This window comes from Bufo bufo, chromosome 2 (assembly GCF_905171765.1).
Source record: "Bufo bufo chromosome 2, aBufBuf1.1, whole genome shotgun sequence".
Classification (NCBI taxonomy): Eukaryota; Metazoa; Chordata; class Amphibia; order Anura; family Bufonidae; genus Bufo; species Bufo bufo.
The window spans coordinates 549,362-567,488 of record NC_053390.1 but is presented as its reverse complement, the minus strand read 5'-3'; the positions used below and the strand labels follow the sequence as shown (position 1 = coordinate 567,488).

The following is an 18,127-nucleotide window of genomic DNA, read 5'->3' as shown; positions in this document are numbered from 1 at the left end:
CATTATGTACCTCCCCATGTGACTATAACCCTCATTATGTACCTCCCATGTGACTATAACCCTCATTATGTACCCCCCCATGTGACTATAACCCTCATTATGTACCCCCCATGTGACTATAACTCTCATTATGTACCTCCCCATGTGACTATAACCCTCATTATGTACCTCCCCATGTGACTATAACCCTCATTATGTACCTCCCCATGTGACTATAACCCTCATTATGTACCCCCCATGTGACTATAACTCTCATTATGTACCCCCCATATGACTATAACCCTCATTATGTACCTCCCCATGTGACTATAACTCTCATTATGTACCTCCCCATGTGACTATAACCCTCATTATGTACCTCCCCATGTGACTATAACCCTCATTATGTACCCCCCATGTGACTATAACCCTCATTATGTACCTCCCATATGACTATAACCCTCATTATGTACCCCCCATGTGACTATAACCCTCATTATGTACCCCCCATGTGACTATAACCCTCATTATGTACCCCCCATGTGACTATAACCCTCATTATGTACCTCCCCATGTGACTATAACCCTCATTATGTACCCCCCATGTGACTATAACCCTCATTATGTACCCCCCATGTGACTATAACCCTCATTATGTACCTCCCCATGTGACTATAACCCTCATTATGTACCCCCCATGTGACTATAACCCTCATTATGTACCCCCCATGTGACTATAACTCTCATTATGTACCCCCCATGTGACTATAACCCTCATTATGTACCCCCCATGTGACTATAACTCTCATTATGTACCTCCCCATGTGACTATAACCCTCATTATGTACCTCCCCATGTGACTATAACCCTCATTATGTACCTCCCCATGTGACTATAACCCTCATTATGTACTTCCCATGTGACTATAACTCTCATTATGTACCCCCCATGTGACTATAACCCTCATTATGTACCCCCCATGTGACTATAACTCTCATTATGTACCTCCCCATGTGACTATAACCCTCATTATGTACCCCCCATGTGACTATAACCCTCATTATGTACCCCCCATGTGACTATAACCCTCATTATGTACCCCCCATGTGACTATAACCCTCATTATGTACCCCCCATGTGACTATAACCCTCATTATGTACCCCCCATGTGACTATAACTCTCATTATGTACCTCCCCATGTGACTATAACCCTCATTATGTACTTCCCATGTGACTATAACTCTCATTATGTACCCCCCATGTGACTATAACCCTCATTATGTACCCCCCATGTGACTATAACTCTCATTATGTACCCCCCATGTGACTATAACTCTCATTATGTACCTCCCATGTGACTATAACCCTCATTATGTACCTCCCCATGTGACTATAACCCTCATTATGTACCCCCCATGTGACTATAACTCTCATTATGTACCCCCCATATGACTATAACCCTCATTATGTACCTCCCCATGTGACTATAACTCTCATTATGTACCTCCCCATGTGACTATAACCCTCATTATGTACCTCCCCATGTGACTATAACCCTCATTATGTACCCCCCATGTGACTATAACTCTCATTATGTACCCCCCATATGACTATAACCCTCATTATGTACCCCCCATGTGACTATAACCCTCATTATGTACCCCCCCATGTAGTTATAACCCTCATTATGTACCCCCCATGTGACTATAACCCTCATTATGTACCTCCCATATGACTATAACCCTCATTATGTACCCCCCATGTGACTATAACCCTCATTATGTACCCCCCATGTGACTATAACCCTCATTATGTACCCCCCATGTGACTATAACTCTCATTATGTACCCCCCATGTGACTATAACCCTCATTATGTACCCCCCATGTGACTATAACCCTCATTATGTACCCCCCATGTGACTATAACTCTCATTATGTACCTCCCCATGTGACTATAACCCTCATTATGTACCTCCCATGTGACTATAACCCTCATTATGTACCTCCCCATGTGACTATAACCCTCATTATGTACCCCCCATGTGACTATAACCCTCATTATGTACCCCCCATGTGACTATAACCCTCATTATGTACCTCCCCATGTGACTATAACCCTCATTATGTACCCCCCATGTGACTATAACCCTCATTATGTACCCCCCATGTGACTATAACTCTCATTATGTACCCCCCATGTGACTATAACCCTCATTATGTACCCCCCATGTGACTATAACTCTCATTATGTACCTCCCCATGTGACTATAACCCTCATTATGTACCTCCCCATGTGACTATAACCCTCATTATGTACCTCCCCATGTGACTATAACCCTCATTATGTACTTCCCATGTGACTATAACTCTCATTATGTACCCCCCATGTGACTATAACCCTCATTATGTACCCCCCATGTGACTATAACTCTCATTATGTACCCCCCATGTGACTATAACTCTCATTATGTACCCCCCATGTGACTATAACCCTCATTATGTACCTCCCCATGTGACTATAACCCTCATTATGTACCTCCCCATGTGACTATAACCCTCATTATGTACTTCCCATGTGACTATAACGCTCATTATGTACCTCCCCATGTGACTATAACCCTCATTATGTACCTCCCCATGTGACTATAACCCTCATTATGTACCCCCCATGTGACTATAACCCTCATTATGTACCCCCCATGTGACTATAACCCTCATTATGTACCCCCCATGTGACTATAACTCTCATTATGTACCCCCCATGTGACTATAACCCTCATTATGTACCCCCCATGTGACTATAACTCTCATTATGTACCCCCCATGTGACTATAACCCTCATTATGTACCCCCCCATGTAGTTATAACCCTCATTATGTACCCCCCCATGTGACTATAACCCTCATTATGTACCCCCCATGTGACTATAACCCTCATTATGTACCCCCCATGTGACTATAACTCTCATTATGTACCCCCCATGTGACTATAACCCTCATTATGTACCCCCCATGTGACTATAACCCTCATTATGTACCCCCCATGTGACTATAACTCTCATTATGTACCCCCCATGTGACTATAACCCTCATTATGTACCTCCCCATGTGACTATAACCCTCATTATGTACCCCCCATGTGACTATAACTCTCATTATGTACCCCCCATATGACTATAACCCTCATTATGTACCTCCCCATGTGACTATAACCCTCATTATGTACCCCCCCATGTGACTATAACCCTCATTATGTACCGCTATGACTCTCCCTAGGTGGCGGCAGTGCGGTAACGTCAGCGCAGAGCTCAACCTGCGCACCTTCCTGTCTCCGTGCATCAATGACTGTGGGACGTACGGACAGTGCAAACTGCTGCGCACCAACAACTACCTGTATGCCGCCTGCGAGTGCCGAGCCGGTAATAAAGGGGTTATGACATCACCGGTGACGTTGTGATGTCATCGGTACAAATTTAAATCTTTTTAGTCATATACAGATGGATCTTGGGCAAAAGAGGTTTAAAGGGGTCCTCTCACCTGCCTATGTACATACCTTACATTTGTCAGTGTTAAAGGGGTCCTCTCCCCTCAGCAGACGGCACTTCTCCTGTAGATGGTCCTAGCTGGTGTCTTCTCCATATTGTCTCCTGTGCTGCTTGTTTCCATGGTTGCGACCACCCCTTAACCCCTTAAAGGGCTTCTGTCAGCCACTAAACCGTTTTTTTTTTTTTTTGCTTAATAATAACCCTACACTGCGATTTATCCATACATAAGTAAAATAATCATTTTGGTTCAGTAGAATTTGCTAAAACCCTATTTTTATAATATGTAGATTACCCGTCTACCAGCAGTAGGGCGGCCGCATCCTCCGATGGTAATGACGCCCCCTCTGCTTGTTGATTGACAGGGCCAGCGGACGGGATCTTTCTCCGCTGGCCCTGCCTGTTTTCATTCAATATCTGGCGCCTGCGCCGCGGCCGTGCCTATCTTCAATCGGCGCAGGCGCACTGAGAGGCGGCCACTCGCTCGGCCGCTTCATCCTCAATGCGCCTGCGCCGATGACGTCACATCTACACCCGGCGCAGGCACATTGAGGAGCGAGCGGCCGAGTGAGTGGCCGCCTCTCAGTGCGCCTGCGCAGATTAAAGATCGGTACGGCCGCGGCGCAGGCGCCAGATATTAAATGAAAACAGGCAGGGCCAGCGGAGAAAGATCCCGTCCGCTGGCCCTGTCAATCACAATGCGGAGGGGGCGTCATTACCATCGGAGGATGCGGCCGCCCTACTGCTGGTAGACGGGTAATCTACATATTATAAAAATAGGGTTTTAGCAAATTCTACTGAACAAAAATGATTATTTTACTTATGTATGGATAAATCGCAGTGTAGGGTTATTATTAAGCAAAAAAAAAAAAAAACGGTTTAGTGGCTGACAGAAGCCCTTTAAGGACTTGGCCATTTTTTGCAAATCTGCCCAGTGTCACTTTATGTGGTGATAAATTTAAAACGCTTTGACTTATCCAGGCCGTTCAGGCCATGACACTGCTAAAATTGGGTCAAAAAAGTAAATTTTTTTGCATAAAAAAATACACCATATTTACCAAAAATTTGGAAAAATTTGCAAATTTCAAAGTTTCAGTTTCTCTACTTCTGTAATACATAGTAATACCCCCAAAAATTGGGATGACTTTACATGCCCCATATGTCTACTTCATGTTTGGATCATTTTGGGAATGACATTTTATATTTTGGGGATGTTACAAGGCTTAGAAGTTTACAAAAACCCAATTTTTAGGGACCAGTTCAGGTCTGAAGTCACTTTGTGAGGCTTACATAATAGAAACCACCCAAATATTACCCCATTCTATAAACTACACCCCTCAAGGTATTCAAAACTGATTTTACAAACGTCGTTAACCCTTTAGGTGTTCCACAAGAGTTATTGGCAAATGGGGATGAAATTTTAGAGTTTAATTTTTTTGCCTAATTTTCCATTTTAACCCATTTTTTCCATTAACAAAGCAAGGGTTAACAGCCAAACTATGGATTATATACTGTAAGAGCAGTGAGACTATGGACTCTATACTGTAAGAGCAGTGAGACTATGGACTCTATACTGTAAGAGCAGTGAGACTATGGACTCTATACTGTAAGAGCAGTGAGACTATGGACTCTCTACTGTAAGAGCAGTGAGACTATGGACTCTATACTGTAAGAGCGGTGAGACTATGGACTCTTTACTGTAAGAGCAGTGAGACTATGGACTCTATACTGTAAGAGCGGTGAGACTATGGACTCTTTACTGTAAGAGCAGTGAGACTATGGGCTCTTTACTGTAAGAGCAGTGAGACTATGGACTCTATACTGTAAGAGCAGTGAGACTATGGACTCTTTACTGTAAGAGCAGTGAGACTATGGACTCTTTACTGTAAGAGCAGTGAGACTGTGGACTCTTTACTGTAAGAGCAGTGAGACTATGGACTCTATACTGTAAGAGCAGTGAGACTATGGACTCTTTACTGTAAGAGCAGTGAGACTATGGACTCTATACTGTAAGAGCAGTGAGACTATGGACTCTTTACTGTAAGAGCAGTGACACTATGGACTCTATACTGTAAGAGCAGTCAGACTATGGACTCTTTACTGTAAGAGCAGTGAGACTATGGACTCTATACTGTAAGAGCAGTGAGACTATGGGCTCTTTACTGTAAGAGCAGTGAGACTATGGGCTCTTTACTGTAAGAGCAGTGAGACTATGGACTCTATACTGTAAGAGCAGTGAGACTATGGACTCTTTACTGTAAGAGCAGTGAGACTATGGACTCTTTACTGTAAGAGCAGTGAGACTGTGGACTCTTTACTGTAAGAGCAGTGAGACTATGGACTCTATACTGTAAGAGCAGTGAGACTATGGACTCTTTACTGTAAGAGCAGTGAGACTATGGACTCTATACTGTAAGAGCAGTGAGACTATGGACTCTTTACTGTAAGAGCAGTGACACTATGGACTCTATACTGTAAGAGCAGTCAGACTATGGGCTCTTTACTGTAAGAGCAGTGAGACTGTGGACTCTTTACTGTAAGAGCAGTGAGACTATGGACTCTATACTGTAAGAGCAGTGAGACTATGGACTCTTTACTGTAAGAGCACTGAGACTATGGACTCTTTACTGTAAGAGCAGTGAGACTATGGACTCTATACTGTAAGAGCAGTGAGACTATGGACTCTATACTGTAAGAGCAGTGAGACTATGGACTCTATACTGTAAGAGCAGTGAGATTATGGACGCTTTACTGTAAGAGCAGTGAGACTATGGACTCTATACTGTAAGAGCAGTGAGACTATGGACTCTTTACTGTAAGAGCAGTGAGACTATGGACTCTGTACTGTAAGAGCAGTGAGACTATGGACTCTTTACTGTAAGAGCAGTGAGACTATGGACTCTGTACTGTAAGAGCAGTGAGACTATGGACTCTTTACTGTAAGAGCAGTGAGACTATGGACTCTTTACTGTAAGAGCAGTGAGAATATGGACTCTATACTGTAAGAGCAGTGAGACTATGGACTCTATACTGTAAGAGCAGTGAGACTATGGACTCTTTACTGTAAGAGCAGTGAGACTATGGACTCTATACTGTAAGAGCAGTGAGACTATGGACTCTTTACTGTAAGAGCACTGAGACTATGGACTCTTTACTGTAAGAGCAGTGAGACTATGGACTCTATACTGTAAGAGCAGTGAGACTATGGACTCTATACTGTAAGAGCAGTGAGACTATGGACTCTATACTGTAAGAGCAGTGAGATTATGGACGCTTTACTGTAAGAGCAGTGAGACTATGGACTCTATACTGTAAGAGCAGTGAGACTATGGACTCTTTACTGTAAGAGCAGTGAGACTATGGACTCTGTACTGTAAGAGCAGTGAGACTATGGACTCTTTACTGTAAGAGCAGTGAGACTATGGACTCTTTACTGTAAGAGCAGTGAGACTATGGACTCTATACTGTAAGAGCAGTGAGACTATGGACTCTGTACGGTAAGAGCAGTGAGACTATGGACTCTATACTGTAAGAGCAGTGAGACTATGCACTCTTTACTGTAAGAGCAGTGAGACTATGGACTCTTTACTGTAAGAGCAGTGAGACTGTGGACTCTTTACTGTAAGAGCAGTGAGACTATGGACTCTTTACTGTAAGAGCAGTGAGACTATGGACTCTTTACTGTAAGAGCAGTGAGACTATGGACTCTTTACTGTAAGAGCGGTGAGACTATGGACTCTTTACTGTAAGAGCGGTGAGACTGTGGACTCTTTACTGTAAGAGCGGTGAGACTATGGGCTCTTTACTGTAAGAGCAGTGAGACTATGGACTCTATACTGTAAGAGCAGTCAGACTATGGGCTCTTTACTGTAAGAGCAGTGAGACTATGGACTCTTTACTGTAAGAGCAGTGAGACTATGGACTCTATACTGTAAGAGCAGTCAGACTATGGGCTCTTTACTGTAAGAGCAGTGAGACTATGGACTCTATACTGTAAGAGCAGTCAGACTATGGGCTCTTTACTGTAAGAGCAGTCAGACTATGGACTCTATACTGTAAGAGCATTTAGACTATGGACTCTTTACAGTAAGAGCAGTGAGACTATGGACTCTATACTGTAAGAGCAGTGAGACTATGGACTCTATACTGTAAGAGCAGTGAGACTATGGACTCTTTACTGTAAGAGCAGTGAGACTATGGACTCTATACTGTAAGAGCAGTGAGACTATGGACTCTATACTGTAAGAGCAGTGAGACTATGGGCTCTTTACTGTAAGAGCAGTGAGACTATGGGCTCTTTACTGTAAGAGCAGTGAGACTATGGACTCTATACTGTAAGAGCAGTGAGACTATGGACTCTATACTGTAAGAGCAGTGAGACTATGGACTATTTACTGTAAGAGCAGTGAGACTGTGGACTCTTTACTGTAAGAGCAGTGAGACTATGGACTCTTTACTGTAAGAGCAGTGAGACTATGGACTTTTTACTGTAAGAGCAGTGAGACTATGGACTCTATACTGTAAGAGCGGTGAAACTATGGACTCTTTACTGTAAGAGCGGTGAGACTATGGACTCTTTACTGTAAGAGCAGTGAGACTATGGACTCTTTACGGTAAGAGCAGTGAGACTATGGACTCTATACTGTAAGAGCAGTGAGACTATGGACTCTATACTGTAAGAGCAGTGAGACTATGGACTCTTTACTGTAAGAGCAGTGAGACTATGGGCTCTTTACTGTAAGAGCAGTGAGACTATGGACTCTTTACTGTAAGAGCAGTGAGACTATGGACTCTGTACTGTAAGAGCAGTGAGACTATGGACTCTTTACTGTAAGAGCAGTGAGACTATGGACTCTATACTGTAAGAGCAGTGAGACTATGGACTCTTTACTGTGCGAGCAGTGAGACTATGGACTATTTACTGTAAGAGCAGTGAGACTGTGGACTCTTTACTGTAAGAGCAGTGAGACTATGGACTCTATACTGTAAGAGCAGTGAGACTGTGGACTCTATACTGTAAGAGCAGTGAGACTATGGACTCTATACTGTAAGAGCAGTGAGACTGTGGACTCTATACTGTAAGAGCAGTGAGACTATGGACTCTATACTGTAAGAGCAGTGAGACTATGGACTCTATACTGTAAGAGCAGTGAGACTGTGGACTCTATACTGTAAGAGCAGTGAGACTATGGACTCTGTACTGTAAGAGCAGTGAGACTATGGACTCTTTACTGTAAGAGCAGTGAGACTATGGACTCTTTACTGTAAGAGCAGTGAGACTGTGGACTCTTTACTGTAAGAGCAGTGAGACTATGGACTCTATACTGTAAGAGCGGTGAGACTATGGACTCTTTACTGTAAGAGCAGTGAGACTATGGACTCTTTACTGTAAGAGCAGTGAGACTATGGACTCTTTACTGTAAGAGCGGTGAGACTATGGACTCTGTACTGTAAGAGCGGTGAGACTATGGACTCTTTACTGTAAGAGCGGTGAGACTGTGGACTCTTTACTGTAAGAGCGGTGAGACTATGGGCTCTTTACTGTAAGAGCAGTGAGACTATGGACTCTATACTGTAAGAGCAGTGAGACTATGGACTCTATACTGTAAGAGCAGTCAGACTATGGGCTCTTTACTGTAAGAGCAGTCAGACTATGGACTCTTTACTGTAAGAGCAGTGAGACTATGGACTCTATACTGTAAGAGCAGTCAGACTATGGGCTCTTTACTGTAAGAGCAGTGAGACTATGGACTCTATACTGTAAGAGCAGTCAGACTATGGGCTCTTTACTGTAAGAGCAGTGAGACTATGGACTCTGTACTGTAAGAGCAGTGAGACTATGGACTCTTTACTGTAAGAGCATTTAGACTATGGACTCTTTACAGTAAGAGCAGTGAGACTATGGACTCTATACTGTAAGAGCAGTGAGACTATGGACTCTATACTGTAAGAGCAGTGAGACTATGGACTCTTTACTGTAAGAGCAGTGAGACTATGGACTCTGTACTGTAAGAGCAGTGAGACTATGGACTCTTTACTGTAAGAGCAGTGAGACTATGGACTCTTTACTGTAAGAGCAGTGAGACTATGGACTCTTTACTGTAAGAGCAGTGAGACTATGGACTCTTTACTGTAAGAGCGGTGAGACTATGGACTCTGTACTGTAAGAGCGGTGAGACTATGGACTCTTTACTGTAAGAGCGGTGAGACTGTGGACTCTTTACTGTAAGAGCGGTGAGACTATGGGCTCTTTACTGTAAGAGCAGTGAGACTATGGGCTCTTTACTGTAAGAGCAGTGAGACTATGGACTCTATAGTGTAAGAGCAGTGAGACTATGGACTCTTTACTGTAAGAGCGGTGAGACTGTGGACTCTTTACTGTAAGAGCGGTGAGACTATGGGCTCTTTACTGTAAGAGCAGTGAGACTATGGGCTCTTTACTGTAAGAGCAGTGAGACTATGGACTCTTTACTGTAAGAGCAGTGAGACTATGGACTCTTTACTGTAAGAACAGTGAGACTATGGACTCTATACTGTAAGAACAGTGAGACTATGGACTCTTTACTGTAAGAACAGTGAGACTATGGACTCTTTACTGTAAGAGCAGTGAGACTATGGACTGTTTACTGTAAGAGCAGTGAGACTATGGACTCTTTACTGTAAGAGCAGTGAGACTATGGACTCTTTACTGTAAGAGCAGTGAGACTATGGACTCTATACTGTAAGAGCAGTGAGACTATGGGCTCTTTACTGTAAGAGCAGTGAGACTATGGACTCTTTACTGTAAGAGCGGTGAGACTATGGACTCTATACTGTAAGAGCAGTGAGACTATGGACTCTTTACTGTAAGAGCAGTGAGACTATGGATTCTTTACTGTAAGAGCAGTGAGACTATGGACTCTTTACTGTAAGAGCAGTGAGACTATGGACTCTGTACTGTAAGAGCAGTGAGACTATGGACTCTTTACTGTAAGAGCAGTGAGACTATGGACTCTGTACTGTAAGAGGAGGTGGTGATGGTGAGTTCAGTATGAGAGTTCAGGAGGGGCCTGGATGTATTTCTGGAGTGTAATAATATTACAGGCTATAGCTACTAGAGAGGGGTCGTTGATCCAGGGAGTTATTCTAATTGGAGTCGGGAAGTGAGGAAAATTGATGTCTCTGGGATGTGACACACTGGGTACAGGCAGTCTGGATGTCTCGCACATATGACTGTCTCATTGTACCTGTCTTGCAGGCTGGATGTCTCGCACATTGACGCTCTCATTGTACCTCTCTTGCAGGCTGGAGTGGCTGGGGCTGCACAGACAACACTCAGGCCTTCACTTACGGCTTCCAGCTTCTGTCCACTCTTCTGCTGTGTCTCAGTAACCTCATGTTCCTGCCGCCCGTCCTCATCGCCCTGCGCAGCCGCTACCTCCTGGAGGCCTCCATCTACATCTTCACCATGTTCTTCTCCACGGTAAGTTCCTGGCGGTTACTAGTGGACGGTCAGTAGGTGGGGTCCATGTAGGGGTCACTGCTGTCCTCTTCTCCCCCGCAGTTCTATCACGCCTGTGACCAGCCTGGCATCGTGGTCTTCTGCATCATGGACTACGACGTGTTGCAGTTCTGCGACTTCCTGGGCTCCCTCATGTCGGTGTGGGTGACAGTCATCAGCATGGCGCGGCTGCAGCCCATCATCAAGCAGGTGGGAGGACGCTGCAGCATCTCTGTCATGTAATGTGCCAGTGTGGTGGCCTGATGAGAGTAGTAGTTGGTAGTCAGCGTGCAGTGACGGGAAGGAAGACACCGGACACTCTGGTGTTGAGGGATCTCCTGCCAGATGTTGGTTGAGGGGCCCGAGATAGTATAGAGATTCAGGTGCAGGGAAGACGGGGCCTGAGACTGGTGACGCCAGCACCCAAGGGTGCAATGCAGGTGCCTTCAGGTAGATGTACAGGATCATTGACATGTAAGAGGTTAGGGGTTGTAGTCCGTACAAAGCACATCACAGCGATCTCTGGCTAGTATCCTAGTAACAGGCTCTCGGTGCGGTATAGACTCTGGTCACACTCAGGATGTAGTATCTGTAATCCTAGTAACAGGCTCTTGGTGCGGTATAGATTCTGGTCACACTCAGGATGTTGTATCTGTAATCCTAGTAACAGGCTCTCGGTGCGGTATAGACTCTGGTCACACTCAGGATGTTATATCTGTAATCCTAGTAACAGGCTCTTGGTGCGGTATAGACTCTGGTCACACTCAGGATGTAGTATCTGTAATCCTAGTAACAGGCTCTTGGTGCGGTATAGATTCTGGTCACACTCAGGATGTTGTGTCTGTAATCCTAGTAACAGGCTCTTGGTGCGGTATAGACTCTGGTCACACTCAGGATGTAGTATCTGTAATCCTAGTAACAGGCTCTCGGTGCGGTATAGATTCTGGTCACACTCAGGATGTAGTATCTGTAATCCTAGTAACAGGCTCTTGGTGCGGTATAGATTCTGGTCACACTCAGGATGTTGTATCTGTAATCCTAGTAACAGGCTCTTGGTGCGGTATAGACTCTGGTCACACTCAGGATGTAGTATCTGTAATCCTAGTAACAGGCTCTTGGTGCGGTATAGACTCTGGTCACACTCAGGATGTAGTATCTGTAATCCTAGTAACAGGCTCTTGGTGCGGTATAGACTCTGGTCACACTCAGGATGTAGTATCTGTAATCCTAGTAACAGGCTCTTGGTGCGGTATAGACTCTGGTCACACTCAGGATGTAGTATCTGTAATCCTAGTAACAGGCTCTTGGTGCGGTATAGACTCTGGTCACACTCAGGATGTTATATCTGTAATCCTAGTAACAGGCTCTTGGTGCGGTATAGATTCTGGTCACACTCAGGATGTAGTATCTGTAATCCTAGTAACAGGCTCTTGGTGCGGTATAGACTCTGGTCACACTCAGGATGTTGTATCTGTAATCCTAGTAACAGGCTCTTGGTGCGGTATAGACTCTGGTCACACTCAGGATGTAGTATCTGTAATCCTAGTAACAGGCACTTGGTGCGGTATAGACTCTGGTCACACTCAGGATGTAGTATCTGTAATCCTAGTAACAGGCTCTTGGTGCGGTATAGACTCTGGTCACACTCAGGATGTAGTATCTGTAATCCTAGTAACAGGCTCTTGGTGCGGTATAGATTCTGGTCACACTCAGGATGTTGTATCTGTAATCCTAGTAACAGGCTCTTGGTGCGGTATAGACTCTGGTCACACTCAGGATGTTGTATCTGTAATCCTAGTAACAGGCTCTTGGTGCGGTATAGACTCTGGTCACACTCAGGATGTAGTATCTGTAATCCTAGTAACAGGCTCTTGGTGCGGTATAGATTCTGGTCACACTCAGGATGTTGTATCTGTAATCCTAGTAACAGGCTCTTGGTGCGGTATAGACACTGGTCACACTCAGGATGTTGTATCTGTAATCCTAGTAACAGCCTCTTGGTGCGGTATAGACTCTGGTCACACTCAGGATGTTGTATCTGTAATCCTAGTAACAGGCTCTTGGTGCGGTATAGACTCTGGTCACACTCAGGTTGTTGTATCTGTAATCCTAGTAACAGGCTCTTGGTGCGGTATAGATTCTGGTCACACTCAGGATGTTGTATCTGTAATCCTAGTAACAGGCTCTTGGTGCGGTATAGACACTGGTCACACTCAGGATGTAGTATCTGTAATCCTAGTAACAGGCTCTTGGTGCGGTATAGATTCTGGTCACACTCAGGATGTTGTATCTGTAATCCTAGTAACAGGCTCTTGGTGCGGTATAGATTCTGGTCACACTCAGGATGTTGTATCTGTAATCCTAGTAACAGGCTCTTGGTGCGGTATAGACTCTGGTCACACTCAGGATGTAGTATCTGTAATCCTAGTAACAGGCTCTTGGTGCGGTATAGATTCTGGTCACACTCAGGATGTTGTATCTGTAATCCTAGTAACAGGCTCTTGGTGCGGTATAGATTCTGGTCACACTCAGGATGTTGTATCTGTAATCCTAGTAACAGGCTCTTGGTGCGGTATAGACTCTGGTCACACTCAGGATGTAGTATCTGTAATCCTAGTAACAGGCTCTTGGTGCGGTATAGACTCTGGTCACACTCAGGATGTTGTATCTGTAATCCTAGTAACAGGCTCTTGGTGCGGTATAGACTCTGGTCACACTCAGGATGTTGTATCTGTAATCCTAGTAACAGGCTCTTGGTGCGGTATAGATTCTGGTCACACTCAGGATGTAGTATCTGTAATCCTAGTAACAGGCTCTTGGTGCGGTATAGACTCTGGTCACACTCAGGATGTTGTATCTGTAATCCTAGTAACAGGCTCTTGGTGCGGTATAGACTCTGGTCACACTCAGGATGTTGTATCTGTAATCCTAGTAACAGGCTCTTGGTGCGGTATAGACTCTGGTCACACTCAGGATGTTGTATCTGTAATCCTAGTAACAGGCTCTTGGTGCGGTATAGACTCTGGTCACACTCAGGCTGTTGTATCTGTAATCCTAGTAACAGGCTCTTGGTGCGGTATAGACTCTGGTCACACTCAGGATGTTGTATCTGTAATCCTAGTAACAGGCTCTTGGTGCGGTATAGATTCTGGTCACACTCAGGATGTTGTATCTGTAATCCTAGTAACAGGCTCTTGGTGCGGTATAGACTCTGGTCACACTCAGGATGTTGTATCTGTAATCCTAGTAACAGGCTCTTGGTGCGGTATAGACTCTGGTCACACTCAGGATGTTGTATCTGTAATCCTAGTAACAGGCTCTTGGTGCGGTATATACTCTGGTCACACTCAGGATGTAGTATCTGTAATCCTAGTAACAGGCTCTTGGTGCGGTATAGACTCTGGTCACACTCAGGATGTTGTATCTGTAATCCTAGTAACAGGCTCTTGGTGCGGTATAGACTCTGGTCACACTCAGGATGTTGTATCTGTAATCCTAGTAACAGGCTCTTGGTGCGGTATAGACTCTGGTCACACTCAGGATGTAGTATCTGTAATCCTAGTAACAGGCTCTTGGTGCGGTATAGATTCTGGTCACACTCAGGATGTAGTATCTGTAATCCTAGTAACAGGCTCTTGGTGCGGTATAGACTCTGGTCACACTCAGGATGTAGTATCTGTAATCCTAGTAACAGGCTCTTGGTGCGGTGTAGACTCTGGTCACACTCAGGATGTTGTATCTGTAATCCTAGTAACAGGCTCTTGGTGCGGTATAGACTCTGGTCACACTCAGGATGTAGTATCTGTAATCCTAGTAACAGGCTCTTGGTGCGGTATAGACTCTGGTCACACTCAGGATGTTGTATCTGTAATCCTAGTAACAGGCTCTTGGTGCGGTATAGACTCTGGTCACACTCAGGATGTTGTATCTGTAATCCTAGTAACAGGCTCTTGGTGCGGTATAGACTCTGGTCACACTCAGGATGTAGTATCTGTAATCCTAGTAACAGACTCTTGGTGCGGTATAGACTCTGGTCACACTCAGGATGTTGTATCTGTAATCCTAGTAACAGGCTCTTGGTGCGGTATAGACTCTGGTCACACTCAGGATGTAGTATCTGTAATCCTAGTAACAGGCTCTTGGTGCGGTATAGACTCTGGTCACACTCAGGATGTTGTATCTGTAATCCTAGTAACAGGCTCTTGGTGCGGTATAGACTCTGGTCACACTCAGGATGTAGTATCTGTAATCCTAGTAACAGGCTCTTGGTGCGGTATAGACTCTGGTCACACTCAGGATGTTGTATCTGTAATCCTAGTAACAGGCTCTTGGTGCGGTATAGACTCTGGTCACACTCAGGATGTTGTATCTGTAATCCTAGTAACAGGCTCTTGGTGCGGTATAGACTCTGGTCACACTCAGGATGTAGTATCTGTAATCCTAGTAACAGGCTCTTGGTGCGGTATAGACTCTGGTCACACTCAGGATGTTGTATCTGTAATCCTAGTAACAGGCTCTTGGTGCGGTATAGACTCTGGTCACACTCAGGATGTTGTATCTGTAATCCTAGTAACAGGCTCTTGGTGCGGTATAGACTCTGGTCACACTCAGGATGTTGTATCTGTAATCCTAGTAACAGGCTCTTGGTGCGGTATAGACACTGGTCACACTCAGGATGTAGTATCTGTAATCCTAGTAACAGGCTCTTGGTGCGGTATAGACTCTGGTCACACTCAGGATGTAGTATCTGTAATCCTAGTAACAGGCTCTTGGTGCGGTATAGACTCTGGTCACACTCAGGATGTAGTATCTGTAATCCTAGTAACAGGCTCTTGGTGCGGTATAGACTCTGGTCACACTCAGGATGTTGTATCTGTAATCCTAGTAACAGGCTCTTGGTGCGGTATAGACTCTGGTCACACTCAGGATGTTGTATCTGTAATCCTAGTAACAGGCTCTTGGTGCGGTATAGACTCTGGTCACACTCAGGATGTAGTATCTGTAATCCTAGTAACAGGCTCTTGGTGCGGTATAGACTCTGGTCACACTCAGGATGTTGTGTCTGTAATCCTAGTAACAGGCTCTTGGTGCGGTATAGACTCTGGTCACACTCAGGATGTAGTATCTGTAATCCTAGTAACAGGCTCTTGGTGCGGTATAGACTCTGGTCACACTCAGGATGTTGTATCTGTAATCCTAGTAACAGGCTCTTGGTGCGGTATAGACTCTGGTCACACTCAGGATGTAGTATCTGTAATCCTAGTAACAGGCTCTTGGTGCGGTATAGACTCTGGTCACACTCAGGATGTTGTATCTGTAATCCTAGTAACAGGCTCTTGGTGCGGTATAGACTCTGGTCACACTCAGGCTGTTGTATCTGTAATCCTAGTAACAGGCTCTTGGTGCGGTATAGACTCTGGTCACACTCAGGATGTTGTATCTGTAATCCTAGTAACAGGCTCTTGGTGCGGTATAGACTCTGGTCACACTCAGGATGTTGTATCTGTAATCCTAGTAACAGGCTCTTGGTGCGGTATAGACTCTGGTCACACTCAGGATGTAGTATCTGTAATCCTAGTAACAGGCTCTTGGTGCGGTATAGACTCTGGTCACACTCAGGATGTTGTATCTGTAATCCTAGTAACAGGCTCTTGGTGCGGTATAGACTCTGGTCACACTCAGGATGTTGTATCTGTAATCCTAGTAACAGGCTCTTGGTGCGGTATAGACTCTGGTCACACTCAGGATGTAGTATCTGTAATCCTAGTAACAGGCTCTTGGTGCGGTATAGACTCTGGTCACACTCAGGATGTAGTATCTGTAATCCTAGTAACAGGCTCTTGGTGCGGTATAGACTCTGGTCACACTCAGGATGTTGTATCTGTAATCCTAGTAACAGGCTCTTGGTGCGGTATAGACTCTGGTCACACTCAGGATGTTGTATCTGTAATCCTAGTAACAGGCTCTTGGTGCGGTATATACTCTGGTCACACTCAGGATGTTGTATCTGTAATCCTAGTAACAGGCTCTTGGTGCGGTATAGACTCTGGTCACACTCAGGATGTTGTATCTGTAATCCTAGTAACAGGCTCTTGGTGCGGTATAGACTCTGGTCACACTCAGGATGTAGTATCTGTAATCCTAGTAACAGGCTCTTGGTGCGGTATAGACTCTGGTCACACTCAGGATGTTGTATCTGTAATCCTAGTAACAGGCTCTTGGTGCGGTATAGACTCTGGTCACACTCAGGATGTAGTATCTGTAATCCTAGTAACAGGCTCTTGGTGCGGTATAGACTCTGGTCACACTCAGGATGTTGTATCTGTAATCCTAGTAACAGGCTCTTGGTGCGGTATAGACTCTGGTCACACTCAGGATGTTGTATCTGTAATCCTAGTAACAGGCTCTTGGTGCGGTATAGACTCTGGTCACACTCAGGATGTTGTATCTGTAATCCTAGTAACAGGCTCTTGGTGCGGTATAGACTCTGGTCACACTCAGGATGTTGTATCTGTAATCCTAGTAACAGGCTCTTGGTGCGGTATAGACTCTGGTCACACTCAGGATGTTGTATCTGTAATCCTAGTAACAGGCTCTTGGTGCGGTATAGACTCTGGTCACACTCAGGATGTTGTATCTGTAATCCTAGTAACAGGCTCTTGGTGCGGTATAGACTCTGGTCACACTCAGGATGTTGTATCTGTAATCCTAGTAACAGGCTCTTGGTGCGGTATAGATTCTGGTCACACTCAGGATGTAGTATCTGTAATCCTAGTAACAGGCTCTTGGTGCGGTATAGACTCTGGTCACACTCAGGATGTAGTATCTGTAATCCTAGTAACAGGCTCTTGGTGCGGTATAGACTCTGGTCACACTCAGGATGTTGTATCTGTAATCCTAGTAACAGGCTCTTGGTGCGGTATAGACTCTGGTCACACTCAGGATGTTGTATCTGTAATCCTAGTAACAGGCTCTTGGTGCGGTATAGACTCTGGTCACACTCAGGATGTTGTATCTGTAATCCTAGTAACAGGCTCTTGGTGCGGTATAGACTCTGGTCACACTCAGGATGTTGTATCTGTAATCCTAGTAACAGGCTCTTGGTGCGGTATAGACTCTGGTCAC

The 18,127-nt window shown here is 44.9% G+C and overlaps 1 protein-coding gene across 1 annotated transcript in view; it reads left to right on the top strand.

The window, feature by feature from the left end:
* TMEM8B (transmembrane protein 8B) overlaps positions 1-18,127 on the top strand; it is a 105,951-nt gene that overhangs the window by 67,125 nt on the left and 20,699 nt on the right. Inside the window, exons 5-7 of the mRNA XM_040420661.1 lie at positions 3,257-3,399; positions 10,806-10,984; positions 11,066-11,212. Coding sequence (XP_040276595.1) covers positions 3,257-3,399; positions 10,806-10,984; positions 11,066-11,212 — 469 coding nt within the window. The remainder of the gene's footprint in view (positions 1-3,256; positions 3,400-10,805; positions 10,985-11,065; positions 11,213-18,127) is intronic.